General features: G+C 59.8%; 3 protein-coding genes across 3 annotated transcripts; all 3 read right to left on the reverse strand.

The window, feature by feature from the left end:
- Positions 1-361: 361 nt before the first annotated feature.
- On the reverse strand, positions 362-6,342 carry LOC125319232 (FXYD domain-containing ion transport regulator 3-like). Its single transcript, XM_048290344.1, has 7 exons — positions 6,296-6,342; positions 5,261-5,317; positions 4,922-4,951; positions 4,217-4,240; positions 4,009-4,083; positions 914-944; positions 362-452 (listed from the first exon to the last, which is right to left on the reverse strand). The coding sequence occupies exons 2-7, from the start codon at positions 5,298-5,300 to the stop codon at positions 404-406; spliced, it is 249 nt and encodes an 82-aa protein (XP_048146301.1). The 5' UTR covers positions 5,301-5,317; positions 6,296-6,342; the 3' UTR covers positions 362-403.
- A 1,723-nt stretch (positions 6,343-8,065) lies between these two features.
- Positions 8,066-9,015, reverse strand: NOP10 (NOP10 ribonucleoprotein). Its single transcript, XM_048290343.1, has 2 exons — positions 8,906-9,015; positions 8,066-8,642 (listed from the first exon to the last, which is right to left on the reverse strand). Exons 1-2 carry the CDS (start codon positions 8,957-8,959, stop codon positions 8,502-8,504), a joined length of 195 nt encoding a protein of 64 aa, XP_048146300.1. The 5' UTR covers positions 8,960-9,015; the 3' UTR covers positions 8,066-8,501.
- A 7,787-nt stretch (positions 9,016-16,802) lies between these two features.
- On the reverse strand, positions 16,803-17,815 carry LOC125319238 (olfactory receptor 14I1-like). Its single transcript, XM_048290363.1, has one exon. It carries the CDS (start codon positions 17,792-17,794, stop codon positions 16,856-16,858), a length of 939 nt encoding a protein of 312 aa, XP_048146320.1. The 5' UTR covers positions 17,795-17,815; the 3' UTR covers positions 16,803-16,855.
- Positions 17,816-18,260: the final 445 nt, after the last annotated feature.

Consider the following 18,260-nt stretch of genomic DNA (forward strand, 5'->3'; position numbering starts at 1 on the left):
GTCCCCAGTGTCCCCCAATGTCCCCCCAGTGTCCCCAGTGTCCCCAGTGTCCCCCAATGCCCCCCCAATGTCCCCCCCAGTGTCCCCAATGCCCCCCCAGTGTCCCCCAGTGTCCCCCAATGTCCCCCCAATGTCCCCCCAGTGTCCCCAGTGTCCCCAGTGTCCCCCAATGTCCCCCCAATGTCCCCCCAGTGTCCCCAGTGTCCCCTAATGTCCCCCAGTGTCCCCCAATGTCCCCCCAATGCCCCCCCAGTGTCCCCCCAATGTCCCCAATGTCCCCCAATGTCCCCCCAATGTCCCCCCAATGCCCCCCCAGTGTCCCCCCAGTGTCCCCAGTATCCCCCCAATGTCCCCCCAGTGTCCCCCCAGTGTCCCCCCAGTGTCCCCAGGGGGGAGGGGACGCTCACCTGTCCCAGCCAGCGGTGACAGCTCCGGGGGGGGGGCGGCGGCGGCTGCGGGGGAAGGGGGGGGAGGGGACACCTCAATGTCCCCCAGTGTCCCCAAATCCCCCCAGTGCCCCCAGTGCCTCCCAGTGCCTCCAGTATCCCCCAGTGCCCCCCAGTGCCCCCCAGTGTCCCCCCAGTGTCCCGTAGTCCCCCCAGTGTCCCCAGTATCCCCCAAAGTCCCCCAGTACCCCTCCACTGCCCTCCAGTGTCCCCCAGTCCCCCCAGTATCCCCCCAGTGCCCCTCAGTGCCCCCCAGTATCCCCCCAGTGTCCCCCCAGTGTCCCCCAGTATCCCCCAGTGCCCCCCAGTATTCCCCAGTGCCCCCCCAATGTCCCCCAGTGCCCCCCAGCGTCCCCCCAGTGTCCCCAGTGTCCCCCAGTGTCCCCCCAGTGCCCCCCAGTGCCCCCCCCAGTACCCCCCAGTGCCCCCCAGTGCCCCCCAGTGCCCCCCAGTGCCCCCAGTCCCACCTGGCCTTGCTCCGGCACTTGCACTTCCCACCTGAGGGGACCCAAAGGGGGCGTCAGGGACCCCCCAGGGGACAGCGGGACCCAAAGGGGACAGAGGGACCCAAGGGTGGCACTGGGACCCAAGGGTGGCACTGGGACCCAAGGGGACACAGGGGTGACACAGGGGTGGCACAGGGGTGACACAGGGGTGACACAGGGGTGACACAGGTGGCACAGAGGTGACACAGGGTGGCACAGGTGGCACAGGTGGCACAGGGTGACACAGGGGTGGCACAGGGGGTGACACAGCAGTGACACAGGGGTGGCACAGAGGTGACACAGGGTGGCACAGGTGGCACAGAGGTGACACAGGGGTGGCCCCGGGTGGCACAGGGGGTGACACAGGTGACACAGGGGTGGCACAGAGGTGACACAGGTGGCGGCCCAGGGTGGCCCAGGGGGTGGCCCCGGGTGGCAGAGGGGTGGCACAGGGGTGACACAGGGTGGTACAGGTGGCACGGGGGGTGACACAGGGGGTGGCACAGGTGACACAGGGGTGGCACAGGTGGCACAGGTGGCACAGAGGTGGCACAGGGTGACACAGGGTGGCACAGGGGGTGGCACAGGGGGTGGCACAGGGGTGGCACAGGTGACACAGGGGTGACACAGGGGTGACACAGGTGACACAGGGGTGACACAGGGGTGACACAGAGGTGACACAGGGGTGACACGGGGGTGACACAGGGGTGACACGGGGTGGCACAGGTGACACAGGGGGTGGCACAGGGGTGACACGGGGTGGCACAGGTGACACAGGGGGTGGCACAGGGGTGACACAGAGGTGACACAGGGGGTGCCAGGGGTGACACAGGGGTGGCACAGGGGGTGACACAGGGGTGACACAGGGGTGACACAGGGGGTGACACAGGGTGGCACAGAGGTGACACAGGGGTGGCACAGGGGTGGCACAGGGGTGGCCCAGGGGTGACACAGGGGTGACACAGGGGTGACACAGGGGTGGCACGAGGTGACACAGGGGGTGACACAGGGGTGGCACAGAGGTGACACAGGGGTGGCACAGGGGTGGCACAGGGGTGACACAGAGGTGACACAGGGGTGGCACAGGGGTGGCACAGGGGTGGCCCAGGGGTGACACAGGGGTGACACAGGGGTGACACAGAGGTGACACAGGGGTGGCACGAGGTGACACAGGGGGTGACACAGGGGTGGCACAGGGGTGGCCCAGGGGTGACACAGGGGTGACACAGGGGTGACACAGAGGTGACACAGGGGTGGCACAGGGGTGGCCCAGGGGGTGGCCCAGGTGGCCCAGGGCGGCACAGGGGTGACACAGGGGTGACACAGAGGTGACACAGGGGTGACACAGGGGTGACACAGGGGGTGACACAGGGGTGGCACAGGGGTGGCACAGGGGTGGCACAGGGGTGGCCCCGGGTGGCCCCGGGTGGCACAGGGGTGACACAGGGGTGACACAGGGGGGGCACAGGGGGTGGCACAGGGGTGACACAGGGGTGGCACAGGGGTGGCCCCGGGTGGCCCCGGGTGGCACAGGGGTGGCACAGGGGTGACACAGGGGTGGCACAGGGGGTGACACAGGGGGTGACACAGGGGTGGCACAGGGGTGGCCCAGGGGGTGGCCCAGGGGGTGGCCCAGGTGGCCCAGGGCGGCACAGGGGTGACACAGGGGTGACACAGGGGTGGCACAGGGGTGGCACAGGGGGTGACACAGGGGTGGCACAGGGGTGACACAGGGGTGACACAGGGGTGACACAGGGGTGACACAGGGGTGGCCCCGGGTGGCCCCGGGTGGCACAGGGGTGACACAGGGGTGACACAGGGGTGGCACAGGGGGGGCACAGGGGTGACACAGGGGTGACACAGGGGGTGACACAGGGGTGACACAGGGGTGACACAGGGGGTGACACAGGGGTGACACAGGGGTGGCCCCGGGTGGCCCCGGGTGGCACAGGGGTGGCACAGGGGGTGACACAGGGGTGACACAGGGGTGGCACAGGGGGTGACACAGGGGTGACACAGGGGTGACACAGGGGGTGGCACAGGGGTGGCACAGGGGGGGCACAGGGGGGGCACAGGGGGGGCACAGGGGTGGCACAGGGGTGGCCCCGGGTGGCCCCGGGTGGCACAGGGGTGACACAAGGGTGACACAGGGGGGGCACAGGGGTGACACAGGGGTGGCACAGGGGTGACACAGGGGTGACACAGGGGGTGACACAGGGGTGACACAGGGGGTGGCACAGGGGTGACACAGGGGTGGCACAGGGGGGGCACAGGGGTGACACAGGGGTGACACAGGGGTGGCACAGGGGGTGACACAGGGGGTGGCACAGGGGTGACACAGGGGTGACACAGGGGGTGACACAGGGGTGACACAGGGGTGGCACAGGGGTGGCACAGGGGGGGCACAGGGGGGGCACAGGGGGTGACACAGGGGGTGACACAGGGGGTGACACAGGGGTGACACAGGGGTGGCACAGGGGTGGCACAGGGGGGGCACAGGGGGGGCACAGGGGGTGACACAGGGGGTGACACAGGGGGTGACACAGGGGTGGCACAGGGGGGGCACAGGGGTGACACAGGGGGGGCACAGGGGGGGCACAGGGGGTGACACAGGGGGTGACACAGGGGGTGACACAGGGGTGGCACAGGGGTGGCACAGGGGTGGCACAGGGGGGGCACAGGGGTGACACAGGGGGTGACACAGGGGTGACACAGGGGTGGCACAGGGGGGGCACAGGGGGTGACACAGGGGGTGACACAGGGGGTGACACAGGGGTGACACAGGGGGTGACACAGGGGTGGCACAGGGGTGGCACAGGGGTGGCACAGGGGGGGCACAGGGGGTGACACAGGGGGTGACACAGGGGGTGACACAGGGGTGACACAGGGGGTGACACAGGGGTGGCACAGGGGTGGCACAGGGGGGGCACAGGGGGGGCACAGGGGGGGCACAGGGGTGACACAGGGGGTGACACAGGGGTGACACAGGGGTGACACAGGGGTGGCCCCGGGTGGCCCAGGGGGTGGCCCCGGGTGGCCCAGGGGGTGGCCCAGGGGGTGGCCCAGGTGGCACTCACTGAGCAGGACGATGATGCCGACCACGCTCAGCACCGCGGCCACCACGAGGCCCCCGACGCGCAGCTGGCACCAGTCTGGGGGCACAGAGCGGCACCTTGGGGTGTGCCCGGGCCCTCCCAGTAACCTCCCAGTTCATCCCAGTAACTCCCAGTTCATCCCAGTAACCTCCCAGTCCCCTCTCAGTCCCTCCCAGTTCCCCGCACTCACCATACTCGAAGGGACTGGGGGCATCTGTGGGGGGAAGGGAGGGGTCAGAGGAACCAGTACGGACCAGTATAAACCAGTACGGGACAGTAAACCAGTACAGACCACTAAGGACCAGTATAAACCAGTACAGACCAGTGTAAACCACTATGGACCCCTCCTCCCAGTGTAAACCAGTATGGACCAGTATAAACCAGTACGGACCAGTATAAAGCAGTATAGGCCAGTATGGACCAGTATAACCACTATGGATCCCTCCTCCCAGTGTAAACCAGTACAGACCAGTATAAACCACTATGGACCAGTATAAACCAGTATAGACCAGTAGGGACCATTATAAACCACTATGGACTCCTCCTCCCAGTGTAAACCAGTACAGACCAGTATAAACCAGTATAGACCAGTACGGACCAGTATGAATCATCCCTCCCAGTATAAACCACTACAGACCCGTACGGACACCCCCTCCCAGTATAAACCAGTGGGGACCAGTATGCACCCCAGCCTCCCAGTAGAAGCCAGTGTGGACCCCCCTCCCAGCAAAAACCAGTACAAACCAGTATAAACCAGTACAGACCTCCCCCTCCCAGTATAAACCAGTATGGCTCCTCTACCCCAGTATAACCAGTATGACCCAGGCCATTCCCAGTACAGCCCCTCCCCCTCCCAGTCCCTTCCAGTCCCTCCCAGTTTGTCCCAGTCACTCACCGGGGGGGTCCCCTCTGGCCAGGGACAGAACTGGGCGGGGGAAGGGGGCACCAGTTAAACCAGTTTGGGGCGGTCACTGGGCCCAGTCCCGCCCAGTAACCCCTGAAATCAACCCAGTCCCTCCCAGTCCCCTCCCAGTCCCTCCCAGTCCCTCCCAGTCCCCTCCCAGTCCCTCCCAGTTCCCTCCCAGTCCCTCCCAGTCCCTCCCAGTCCCCTCCCAGTCCCTCCCAGTTCCCTCCCAGTTCCCTCCCAGTCCCTCCCAGTCCCCTCCCAGTCCCTCCCATTTCACCCCAAATCCCTTCCCAGTCCATCCCAGTCGGTCCCAGTCCCTCCCAGTACCTCCCAGTATCACCAGTGCCCCGAGGCTTTCCCGCTCCATTCTGTGACCTTTGACCCCTGGGGGAGGAAGGGAAATTCCAGAGGGAACTGGGAGGGACTGGGAGGGGACTGGGGGGGGACTGGAGGGGAACTGGGGGGGAACTGGGAGGGAACTGGGAGGGAACTGGGCAGGACTGGGGGGGGGGGGTGAGTCACTGGGATTCCTGAGCAGGGCGGGACTGGGACAAACTGGGGGGGACTGGAGCTGACTGGGGAAATTGGGAGGTTACTGGGAGGGCCTGGAGCTAACTGGGAGCAACTGGGAGGGACTGGGAGGGGATTGGGAGGGACTGGGAGGGGACTGGGAGGGACTGGGATGGACTGGGAGAGGATTGGGAGGGACTGGGAGGGGACTGGGAGGGAACTGGGAGGGACTGGGAGGGGACTGGGAGGGGACTGGGAGGGGACTGGGAGCGGGGGGGGGGGGGGGGTGAGTCACTGGGATTCCTGAGCAGGGCGGGACTGGGACAAACTGGGGGGAACTGGGGGGGACTGGAGCTGACTGGGAGGGACTGGGCGGGGTGGGGGGGGGAATTGGGGGGGACTGGGAGCAACTGGGGGCTACTGGGAGCAACTGGGGAGGAAGTGGGGGGTAACTGGGATGGACTGGGAGGGACTGGGGATAAGTCCGAGGTAACTGGGAGGGACTGGGGGATAACGGGAGTTACTGGGATGAACTGGGAGGGACTGGGGGGTTACTGGGATGTTACTGGGATGAACTGGGAGGGACTGGGGGGTTACTGGGATGAACTGGGAGGGACTGGGGGGTTACTGGGATGTTACTGGGATGAACTGGGAGGGACTGGGGGGTTACTGGGATGAACTGGGAGGGACTGGGGGGTTACTGGGATGTTACTGGGATGAACTGGGAGGGACTGGGGGGTTACTGGGATGAACTGGGAGGGACTGGGGGGTTACTGGGATGTTACTGGGATGAACTGGGAGGGACTGGGGGGTTACTGGGATGGACTGGGAGGGACTGGGGGCCCCACTCACCTTCCCAGAGCAGCCACGGGGAACTGGAAATGGGGAGGGGAACTGGGAGGGGGCGGGGCCGGGGAGGGGGCGGGGCCACAGCGGAGCTTCGGACTGGGAGGGACTGGGGGATACTGGGGATACTGGGAGTGATACTGGGGGCGATACTGGGGATACTGGGAGCGATACTGGGGATACTGGGAGTGATACTGGGGGTGATACTGGGAGCGATACTGGGGATACTGGGAGTGATACTGGGGGCGATACTGGGAGCGATACTGGGAGTGATACTGGGGATACTGGGAGTGATACTGGGGGCGATACTGGGAGCGATACTGGGAGTGATACTGGGGATACTGGGAGTGATACTGGGGGGGATACTGGGGGATACTGGGAGCGATACTGGGGATACTGGGGGATACTGGGGGATATACTGGGGGGCACTGAGCCAGACTGGGAGCAGTACTGGGGATACTGGGGGATACTGGTCCAGACTGGGAGCGATACTGGGGATACTGGGCCAGACTGGGCCAGGAAATGGGGAGGACTGGGCCATACTGGGATAAACTGGGAGTGATGCTGGGCGATACTGAGGCAAACTGGGGGTGCTGTGAGTGATACTGGGGGATACTGGGATATACTGGGAGTGATGCTAGGGGATGCTGGGACAAACTGGGAGCACTAGGAACACCGGAGGGCACACTGGGATGGACTGGGACATACTGGGGGACACTGGGAACGCTGGGGAAGGACACTGGGTGGTACTGGGAGGGACTGGGGGGAACTGGGGAGTACTGGGAGGCACTGGGGCTGTACTGGGCTGTACTGGGAGGGACTGGAGGGGTGGAACGCGCTGTTCCCGCCTCTGCCGCCTCTCATTGGTCGAAGCTCCCGCCCGTCACCGCCGGCAGCCAATCAGCGCCTTGGGACGGGGCCTAGGGGCGGGGACTGGAGGCGGCGCCATTTTGCTCACTTTTAGGCTACAATTCCCGTCATGCCCCGCGGCCCCATGGTGGCCTAATGGAGCCGGGCCTACAGCTCCCGTCAGGCACCGCGCCCCCCAGAGCCCCCTTTTCCGGCTCCATGTGCCCCATAAGCGTCCCCCAGACCCTCCAGGACCCCTTAGCGCCCCCTCAGAGCCCACTCGGGACCCCCAACTGCCCCCAACCATAGAGCTGTCTCCTAACGCCGCTTCCGGGACTACAGCTCCTATCATGCACCGCGGTAGCTGGAGAGCGCCATTACCGCTGAGCCTTCAGCTCCCGTCATGCTTCGCGGCCCATAGAGTCTTATGGCGCCCGGGCCTTCATCTCCCATCATCCTCCGCGGCCCCCGTTCCGCCCCTACAAGTCCCGTCGTGTTCCGCGCCCCAGAGAGACCCGCCAGAGCCCCGCAAGTGCCCGCAGGGGCTTTCCGAGCCCATGGACTCCCCGTAGGTGCCCCCTGTGCACCCACAATTGCCCCCTTAGACCCAAAAGTGCCCTCCCGAGCCCTCAAGCGCCCCCTTACAGCGACTTCCGGGACTACATCTCCCACCGTGCCCCGCGGCCTCATTGAGCGCCATTATACCCGCGCCTCCAACTCCCAGCATGCCCCGCGCCCCATAGAGCCCCGTTAGAGCCCCCAAAGGGACCCCAAATTCCCCCCCCGGATCCCAAACTGCCCCTCAGGATCCCTGAGTGCCCCCCCCAAGTGTCCTCCCGATCCCCAAGTCCCCCCTAAATCCCCTCCCCAGTCCCAAAACCGCCCCAAAACCAGGACGGACCCAATGATCTCCTCGGACACCGAAACTGAGAGACCCCAGAGCACCGAAACCTTTAATATTCAGGTCACCTCCTGAAGCGGGATAAAGATTTTCCCCAGGAAGCCGCTCGGGATGTTCGCGAAGCCAAACAAATCGCTGCCAGGCGTTCGGGGGCAGCTCCACGCGCCTTTGGGGCCGTTTCCGACACTTCCATGGGGTTTTTTTGGGGGCACTTTGGAGCCACCACCTTTTCCCGGCGTGGATTTCATCGTGAAAATTTCGCGAGAATTGTTCTTTCCGTCGAATTCTTCCTCCTCCTGGGAATTTTTCCTCTCTCCCCGCCGCGTTTCGGTTTTATTTCCTTTCTCCTCCTTCTTCCTCTTCTCCTCTTCCCGGGGGTCTCTCGTGGCAAGGATCCTTCCGGGGCTCTCGGGATCATTCCGGGGCTCTCGGGGCCATCTCGGGGGGGTTTTCTGCGCTCCCTCAGAGCAGGGCCCGGCCCCGCTGCGTGAGCAGGACCCCGAAGCGCCGCTTCAGGGCCAGGCGGTGCCGGGAGAATTTATCATCGGGGGAGAAGCGGGCGGGGTGAGCCGAGCGTGTGGGGACCCCGTCCGGAGACACCTTCTGCGAGGGGCAGCGGCTCAGCGAGACACCGGCAGCACCCCCAAATCCCCCCGGATCGCCCCCAAATCCCCCCTCGAGACCCCAAAATTCCCCCCAGTCCCTCCCCAGATCGGCCCCAAAGGCCCCAAAGGCCCCAACTCCCCCCCACAGGACCCCCAAACCGCCCCGCACCGCCCCCAAACGCCAGCCCGGAACACCCGAGCACCGCGGGGCTCCACAAGGGCCCCCAAACTCCTCCGAGCCCCCCCAAAACCCGCCCGTACCCGCAGGGTGTAGACGCGCTCCCCGCGCTCGTTGTTGTAGCACTGCAGGAACATGGCGGCAGCCCAGGCACACCTGACCGGAAGTTACCTCACACAGGCAGGGAAAGGGGCGGGGTTGATACCGGAAATAGCCGCGGGGGGTGATGGGAGTTGTAGTGCTGAGTGTATGGCAAGAGAACAGGTCAACCCAGGGCAGTCAATGGGATTGGGGGCCAAATTTGGAGCAAAAAAAGGGGAGATTTGGGTTCAAAAAGGGAGAATTTGGGGCCCAAAAAGGGGAATTTGGGTGCCCAGATGGGAATTTGGTCCCAAAAGGGACAATTTGGCCCAAAGCTGGGGGTTTGAGCACCAAAAAGGGGCAGTTTCGGCCTAAAAAGGGGAGTTTGGATTTAAAACAATGGGAGCCTGACCCCTAAAAGTTCAACCCAGGGGACCCAATGAGATCCAGGGGGGAAATTTGGGGCTAAAAAGGGCGATTTGGGAAGAAAAAGGGGAGTTTGGCTCCCCAAAATGGGCATTTGAGTCCAAGAAAGGGGAATTTCGGTCCATAAAAGGGGAATTTGAGGGCCCAGATGGGAAGTTTGGACCCAAAAAGGGTCAGTTCAGCCCAAAACTGGAAGTTTGGGCACCAAAAAGGGGCAGTTTCGACCTAAAAAGGGAGTTTGGAATAAAAAAATTGGGACTCTGATCCCTAAAAAGGGGAATTTGGCCTCAAAAAGGATGAGTTTGGTCCCAAAAGGGGGACTTGGGAGCCAAAAAGAGGCAGTTTGGATCCAAAACATGGGAGTTTGGGTCCAAAGAGGGAGAATTTGGGGCCAAAAAAGGGGAATTTGGGGCACCCAGATGGTGGTTTGAGCACCAAAAAGGGGCAGTTTTGACCTAAAAAGGGGAGTTTGGATTTAAAACAGTGGGACTCTGACCCCTAAAAGTTCAACCCAGGGGACCCAATGAGATCCAGGGGGGAAATTTGGGGCTGAGAAGGGCGATTTGGGATGAAAAAGGGGAGTTTGGCCCCCCAAAATGGGCATTTGGGTCCAAGAAAGGGGAATTTGGGGGCAAAAAAGGGGAATTTGGGGGCCCAGATGAGAAGCTTGGACCCAAAACCGGGAGTTTGGCCCCCAAAAGGGAGAGTTTGGCCCGAAACTGGGGGTTTGAGCACCAAAAAGGGGCAGTTTCGACGTAAAAAGGGGAGTTTGGATTAAAAAACCTCAGAGACTGACCCCTAAATGGGAGTTCAGCATCAAAAAGGGAGAATTTTGGCCAAAAAGGGGACTTTGGAGCCAAAAAGGGGCAGTTTGGATCCAAAAAAATGGGAGTTTGGGTCCAGAAAGGGAGAATTTGGGGCCGAAAAGGGGCATCTGGGTGCCCAGATGGGAAGTTTGGGCCCAAAAAGGGAGAATTTGGCCCAAACTGGGGGTTTGAGCACCAAAAAGGGGCAGTTTTGGCCTAAAAAGGGGGGTTTGGATTTAAAACAATGGGAGCCTGACCCCTAAAAAGGGGAATTTGGCCTCAAAAAGGACGAGTTTGGTCCCAAAAGGGGACTTTGGAGCCAAAATGGGGCAGTTTGGATCCAAAACATGGGAGTTGCCTTAACCTCAGCTTGAGCACAAATTTGGGTTGTGTTAAAGTCAAGTTTAAAATCTTTAACTGCACATCTTTCTATTTTAAGTCTGAACTCAGAACAGCCAGTTAAGCATCTGTCACAGCATTCTGGGCCAATTTGGGTAAATTTCACGGGTTCTTGGTGAGCCCCATGGAATCCATCTTGAACAAATGCATATTCACAACCCCAAATGTGATTTCCTTGCCAAAGAGTTGCGTTTGTAACTCTTTCCTGAGTAAGTTTTAATTTCAGTTCATTGTCACTCGGCGTGACTTCCCAGAATCTTTCAGGAGCCTTCTTCGCTCGGGTATGATGAATCCAGGCAGCTTGTTCTTTGATCCTGATTGCAGGAAAGGTGGTCAGGAGCACCTGGAATGGTCCTTCCCACTGTGGTTCTGGGGTCTTTTCTGCAAAAGATTTCACATATACATAATCTCCGGGTTGTACATCATGTACTGCTCCGTCTGATTCTCTGTTTCGAGCCCTAGCTGCATGTTCTTCAATTTCTTTGAGCTGTTTGTTTAGGGCCATCATGTATTTGTGTAGGGCCCTGCCGTGCCATAATGGCCCCTTGGTTATAGGAGGCTCTGCAGTGTCACAATGGCCCCACGGTTCCAGTGGGTCCCAAAGTGTCCTAATGGTCTCCATTGTTCCATGAAGCCCCGCAATGTCACTGTGGTCCCCTTGGTTCCACAGGGCCCCACAGTGTCACAATGGACCCTTGGTTCCATGAGGTTCCTCAGTCACAAGGGTCTCCTTGGATCTGCAGAGTCACAATGGCCCATTGGCTCCATGTGGCCACTCTGTGTCACAGTGGCTCATGGTTCCATGAGCGTTCATACTGTCAACAACCATCTCCTTGGTTCCACAGTGCCACCATGGATCCTTGGATCTGCACTATGACAATGGACCATTGGTTCCATGGGGTCCCACAGTGTCACTGTTGACTCCTTGGTTCTGTGAGGCCCCACTGTCACCAAATCTCCGAAATATCAGCATAAGACTCCTTAACACTAATTTGGTGTTAAAGAGAGCATCATTTATTCAGGCCTGAGCTCCGGCAGGGGATAACTCCTAACCTTACGTGGACACGTGACTCTACAAGTGTGTTGCTCACATACAGTCGCTACATGCGTATTACAATTCACCCATTTCCTTAAAACCCACCCCAAGTTCCCAGATTCAGTCCTTGTTTTTTCTAGCACGGCACCCTTGAGCCAGATGTCTTCTTCTTCTCTTCCAACCGTCCCTGCTGGGAAAGCAGCCCCTGCATGCCTTGTTCCTCTGCTAAAAGTTCACAGACACGGTAAAAATGGAATGAACCCTTTTGGTATCAAGCGCAAGGCTTTGTGTGCCAAGGCAGAGGCAGGCAGGAGGCAGAGCTGCCAGCAAAGGAAGGGGCCAGCCAGGTGGGGCAGCCGGGGGGATGAGGACAGCCTGCAGGGACAGAGGCGCAGGGCAGGGACAGCGTGGGACAGCCTGGGCTGGACAGGGCAGAGGGATGGGCAGCAGCTGCAAGGCCCTGACAGAGCCAACTTGTGCAGCACTTGGGCCACGGCTGCTGGCCCTGGCCCTGAGGCCAGCAGGAGACAAGTGACCCTTGCAGCCCTGGGGCCTCAGGGCCTCCTTGTCCCTGCTCAGCAGCCTGGCAGGGGCCGCCCCATGGTGCTGCCCTTGGCACTGCCCATCCCCACATCCCAGTGCCCCGGCAAGAGCCCTGAGCACTGAGGGAGGGACAGGATCTGCCTTGCCAGGGGCTGGGGCTCAGGCCTTGGCCCTTTGCATTCCTCAAACACATCCAGCTTTGCTCAGCATCAGAGACACCTTTCCCTTGCTTGTCCCCCCGTCATCACTGCCTGCAGTGTTCTGCTCTCACTGGAACCTGGGGACACTTTCTCAGTCCTGTCCCTCAGTGGGAGTGGAGGAAGCTCAGATTTGCACGAGGCTGCTCTGAGTGCCAGGGGTTGGATGAGGGAAATGGTGGGGTGGGGGTAGGGACAAAGTGTGATTGATTGTCAGCCATAAAGGGCCTTGATGTTCAGATCTATTCAGACTGCATTAGGAGGAGGCAGGATCAATATCAGCTGGAGATCCCCGATATCAGTGTATAACAGGAAGAAGGTAAACAGGGCACAGAAGAGAAATCATTTCTCCTTGCATTGTTACCACAGTATATTCACTTTGAGTAGACTTCTGAAATCTGTCTAATTAACCACAAAAGAATTGAAGGCAGAAATGATTCCCAGGGGCTTGTCCTGTTAGGGCGTTTTGAATTGTTAATGTATAAACAGGAAAAGAATAACCTGGGGAACAAGGATACTATTTCATTAATTTTTTAATATAATATGTTCACTTTGAAAACACTTCCGGAATCGCTCCAATTAACCACAAAGGAATTGGAGACCTCAATCATTCCCAGGGCTTGTCTTGTGAGGATGTTTTGAATGTTAATGGTCCTTTGGCACTGAATTCCTGACCTGAAGAGCTGAAGGCTGAAGAAGCCTCTGCAGAAGTAAAATGGAGCAGCAACCTCCAAGTTGCTGAGGATGTCAGCAGCCCCCACTGAGGCCATCGCTGCCAAGAGACCGTGGGGGCAATGAGCAGACAAGGAGAGCGTCCCTGGGGCTGGGGAAGCAGAACTCAGAGGCAGCCCCGGCTCCAGGTGGGAAATGGGCTCTGGGATGGGGCTGTGAAAGCCCTGCCTGGGCTTGGCCAAGCAGCACAGCCAAGCCCTGACCCCATCCCCTGGCAATGGGCATCGGTGGCCTCACAGGATGCTCGTGGCTGTCCCGCAGCAGTGGGATGTGGGGTGTGGGATGGGGAGGGCAGGAGAGCAGCAGGAGCCCTCCAAAGCTCTGTGGGCTGCGGGAGGAGGCCACAAGCCCTGGGGCTGGCAGGAACTGCTGTCTGCTCACGGGCCTCAGTGCGAGGGACAGCAGCCACAGCCAGGGGACACAAATCTCACTGCTGGGCTGATGAGGCTGACAGCTGGACTGGGGCCTCACAGAATGAGACCTAAAGACAGTCAGAATTTACCCGTGAGAATATGACAGTGACATTTTGCAGCTTCAGTGAAAGCCACAGAGAAGGCCAAGAAGATAATCCATGAGAGAAGATGTTCTGGACACAAGGAGAGGATGTTCTTGTAATGGGACATTGAGAGTGTACAAGGAAGAGCTTGTGGATCATATGTAGCAGCTCTACCTTTGCTTGTAGAGCTGATTGTTTTACTGCCTGAATGGTCATTGCTTGTTAGACAGCCTTGTCATTGTTTGCTCAGCAGCCAATCTCAATAGGCCACAGGCATTGTGAAGAGGTATAAGAATAGCAGGAGAGAAAATAAAAACTTCTACGACTTTGGATTACAACAAGTGTGTGCTGTTCTGTCCGCCTGGACAAAAGCCACAGCAGACTTTGGCCGATTCAAGAGACTTATTTGGAGAGTTCCTTGGGAAGCAGCCCTTAAAAACAAAGGGGTCCAGGAAAGATGGAAGTGCTTCAAAACAGAAATCTGGAAGGTGCAGGAACAGACTGTCCCTGTGTGCCAAAAGATGAGCCAACGAGGAAAACAAACAGCCTGGATGGGCAAGGAGCTTTTGAAGGAACTAAGGGAAAAAAGAGGGTGCATCATCTTTGGAAGGAGGGTCAGGGGTCTCAGGAAATGTTTAAGGGAGTTTTTAGGTGATGTAGGAAAAGAATTAAACAGGCAAAAGCCCAGTTAGAACTCAATCTGGCCACTTCTGTGAAGGACAATAAAATATATTTTTATAAACACATTAATGGCAAAAGGAAGGGCAAGGAGAACCTCCATTGTCTGTTAGATGGGGGAGGGAATTTAGTAAAAAAAGATGAGGAAAAGGCTGAGCTACTTAACCCCTTCTTTGCCTCAGTTTCCAACATTAAGACAGGTCGTTCTCAGGACAAGTGGCCTCCTGGGCTGGTAGATGGGGACAGGGAGCAGAAGAGCCCCTGTAATCCAGGAGGAAGCAGCTGGTGACTGCTGAGCCTCTCAGATGCTCACAGGTGTCTCTGGGGGCAGATGGGATCCATCCTAGGGGGATGAGGGAGCTGCTGGATGAGCTCCCCAAGTGTGGATTTCAGTGTCTTCACTGATGATCTGGATGAGGGCATTGAGTCCACCACCAGCAAATCTGCAGATGACACCAAGCTGGGTGCCAGTGTGGATCTGCTGGAGGTAGGAGGGCTCTGCACAGGGACCTGCACAGGCTGGATCCAGGGCCCAAATCCAACCATGGGAGGTTCAACAAGACCAAGTGCCAGGTCCTGCACTTTGGCCACAACAACCCCTGCAGCGCTACAGGCTGGGGACAGAGTGGCTGGAAAGCGGCCAGGCAGAAAGGGACCTGGGGGCACTGATGGACAGCAGGCTGGACATGAGCCAGCAGTGTGCCCACGTGGCCAAGAAGGCCAATGGCTCCTGGCCTGGATCAGGAATGGAGTGGCCAGCAGGACCAGGGCAGGGATTCTTCCCCTGGACTGGGCACTGCTGAGGCCGCACCTCGAGTGCTGTGTCCAGTTCTGGGCCCCCAATTTAGGAAAGACATTGAGGGGCTGGAGCGTGTCCAGAGAAGGGCAACAAGGCTGGTGAGGGGTCTGGAACACAAGTGCTGTGAGGAGCGGCTGAGGGAGCTGGGGTTGTTTATCCTGGAGAAGAGGAGGCTCAGGGGAGACAAGGAGGTGTCAGGGCACGGCTTGGGCTTGATGATGTCCAAGGTCTTTTCCAGCCTGGTTGATTCTGGGATTCTCTGAAACCACCCTTGAAGCAGCTGCAGGATGAGCCCTGGGCCTCCTCTTCAGAAGGTCCAGCAGCCCCTGTCCCTCAGCTTCTCCACACGGGCCCCAAAGCCCATCCTGTCAGTCCTGCAGAGCCTCTCCAGCTCCTCCTCCCTGCCCCACAACAGGGAGCCCCACAGCCAGACACAGCAGCCCAGATGTGCCCCCCTGGCCTCTGGTGCCTCTGGCAAGGGAACAGCTCGAGGCACTGCAGGGCCCTGCAGACAATTCCTGCAGCACTTGTAGGATGATCCTGCTCCCCAAGGGACGTTCCCGTGGTGCCAAGGCAGCAACTGCAATGGGGAGTGGGGCCAGAGAGGAAAGGGCAAACAGGGCTGGGCTGTTTGCAGGGGAGGGGACAGGGATGGGCAAGAGCAAGAAATGTGGAGCAGGAGAGAGGAAAGAAAGCAAAGGTGAAGCACAGGAAATGCTCAGGGCTGTTTGGGGGTGGCTGCCAGGCAGCCCTGGCTCTGAGCAACAACGTCTGCAGTGGGACAGGAAACTCAGAGCTGATGGGAATAAACTTTCTGGCTGACTTGAGAGGCCCCGACAAAGCTGAGTGGTTTCCCTGCCGTCCCCCAGCCCTTGCTGGCCCCCAGGGGCTGATGGCATTTGTGCTCACTCAGGTTCATCTCCCCACAGCAACAGCGTGGGGTGCTCACGGCTGGGCTGTGCAGTGCAAACAGGGGCTCCTGAGCCAGTCGTGCCGTGTGTGTGCCTGCAAGGATCCAGCCCCTCTCGGAGCTGGGGAGAGGCCAGGGCTGCAGAGGGGGGATGTTGCTGGCAGCTGCATGAGGCCGCTCTGGGACGCTGCCCTGGGGTGTCCAGCGCAGGGGGGATGGATCAGCCCCTGCTCTGCTGCTCCTTCCCGGCTCCCCCAGGGACCCTGCAGAGCACCAGCCATGCTGGTTGCCCTCACCCTGCCCACAGCCACCCTGGGGCTGCTCACGGGGGTTTTCTCTGCTCAGCACTGGCCTGGGCTGCTCTTGAGAGAGCCTGGGCAAGGAGCCTGCAGCCCCCAGGCCCTGCCCTGAGGCGTCAGCGCTGCCCCAGCAGTGCCCATGGCCTGTCCCTGCTGCAGCCCCGGCACTGCCAGCCCAGGGCTGGGAGCGAGCCCCAGAGCACTCAGGCCCTGCAGCAACACGAGGGCCAGGAGGGCAGCGGGGCAGTGGCACGGGAGCAGCACTGGCAGCACCAAGGGCTGCTGCTCCTGGCCACAGCTGCTGTGCCCCCCTGATCTGCCCCCAGCTCTGCACACAGACATTGCTGCTGCAGCTCCACACAAGGCAACTAAAGGGGCATCTCTGCTGGAAACTTTGCTGGCAGATCCTTGAGTTCATTTAAAGGCACCGAGAGCACAGCTCCTCATTGACACAGGCTGGGGCCACAGCCAAGGTGGAGAGAAACAAAAGGAGAAAAGGAAGAAATATTGCCCTTGCTTTGTGGACAACAATAAATAACTAAAGACAGAAAAAATAACCCCAGAACCAAACCAACAAGAACTATCAAAGACGAGTTTTATTACAAGTGATTTGCAAAAATTGGCCAGCAGTTTAATGTTTCTTAAACCGTCCAGCGATCAGTGTCCACACTGCAGCCTTGAGCTCCTGGTTCCTCAGGCTGTAGATGAGGGGGTTCAGGACTGGAGGCAGCACCGAGTACAGAAGTGACAGGGCCAGATCCAGGGATGGGCAGGAGATGGAGGGGGGCTTCAGGTAGGCAAAAAAGGCAGTGCTGAGGAACAGGGAGAGCACGGCCAGGTGAGGGAGGCACGTGGAAAAGGCTTTGTGCCTTTGTCCCTGCTCAGAGGGGATCCTCAGCACGGCCCTGAAGATCTGCACATAGGAGAAAACCATGAACACAAAACATCCAAATAGCAAACAGACACTGAACACAATTATCCCAAGTTCCCTGAGGGAGCTGGAGTGTGAGCAGGAGAGCTTGAGGATGTGTGGGATTTCACAGAAGAACTGGCCCAGGGCATTGCCCTGGCACAGGGGCAGGGAAAATGTATTGGCCGTGTGCAGCAGAGCATAGAGAAAGGCACTGGCCCAGGCAGCTGCTGCCATGTGGGCACAAGCTCTGCTGCCCAGGAGGGTCCCGTAGTGCAGGGGTTTGCAGATGGACACGTAGCGGTCGTAGCACATGATGGTGAGGAGACAATACTCTGCTGAGATGAAGAACAGAAAGCAAAAGAGCTGAGCAGCACATGCTGAGTAGGAGATGTGGCTGGTGCCCCAGAGGGAATTGTGCATGGCTTTGGGGACAGTGGTGCAGATGGAGCCCAGGTCGGTGAGGGCCAGGTTGAGCAGGAAGAAGAACATGGGGCTGTGCAGGTGCTGGCCGCAGGCTCCGGCGCTGATGATGAGGCCGTTGCCCAGGAGGGCAGCCAGGGAGATGCCCAGGAAGAGGCAGAAGTGCAGGAGCTGCAGCTGCCGCGTGTCTGCCAATGGCAGCAGGAGGAAGTGGCTGATGGAGCTGCTGTTGGACATTTGCTGCCTCTGGCCATGGGCATCTGTTCTAGGAGGAGACAGTGACAAGTCAGGGGAGACTTTCCTGAGCAATGCCCAAGCCCTTTCTCCCAGCCCTGCCCCTGCCACTCTGAGCCATCCAATTTTCCTCTCTCAGAGCCCTTCCCTCAGCCCCGTGCCTGGAGCTCTGCTGGGATCTGGCCCCGTTGCCGTGACGAGCAGGGGCTGTGCCCGTGGACACCGAGGAATCAGCTCTGCTCTGCAGCAGTGGGGTCATGGGACAGGGGGACAGGGGCCAGTCCTGGGCTTGGACTTTGTCAAACAGAACTGCTCCTGAGGCAGAGGAGCTGGGCAGCATCTCCTGTGCCAGGGCTAAGGAATGGTGATGGCCAAAGGCACTTACAGAGGGTTTCCTGCTGTGCCCAGGGAGAGCAGAGAGAGCTGAGCAATGCAAGAGCATTGGCTGGAACTCAGGGAAGGGTGAGAG

This window comes from Corvus hawaiiensis, chromosome 37 (genome assembly GCF_020740725.1).
Source record: "Corvus hawaiiensis isolate bCorHaw1 chromosome 37, bCorHaw1.pri.cur, whole genome shotgun sequence".
Classification (NCBI taxonomy): Eukaryota; Metazoa; Chordata; class Aves; order Passeriformes; family Corvidae; genus Corvus; species Corvus hawaiiensis.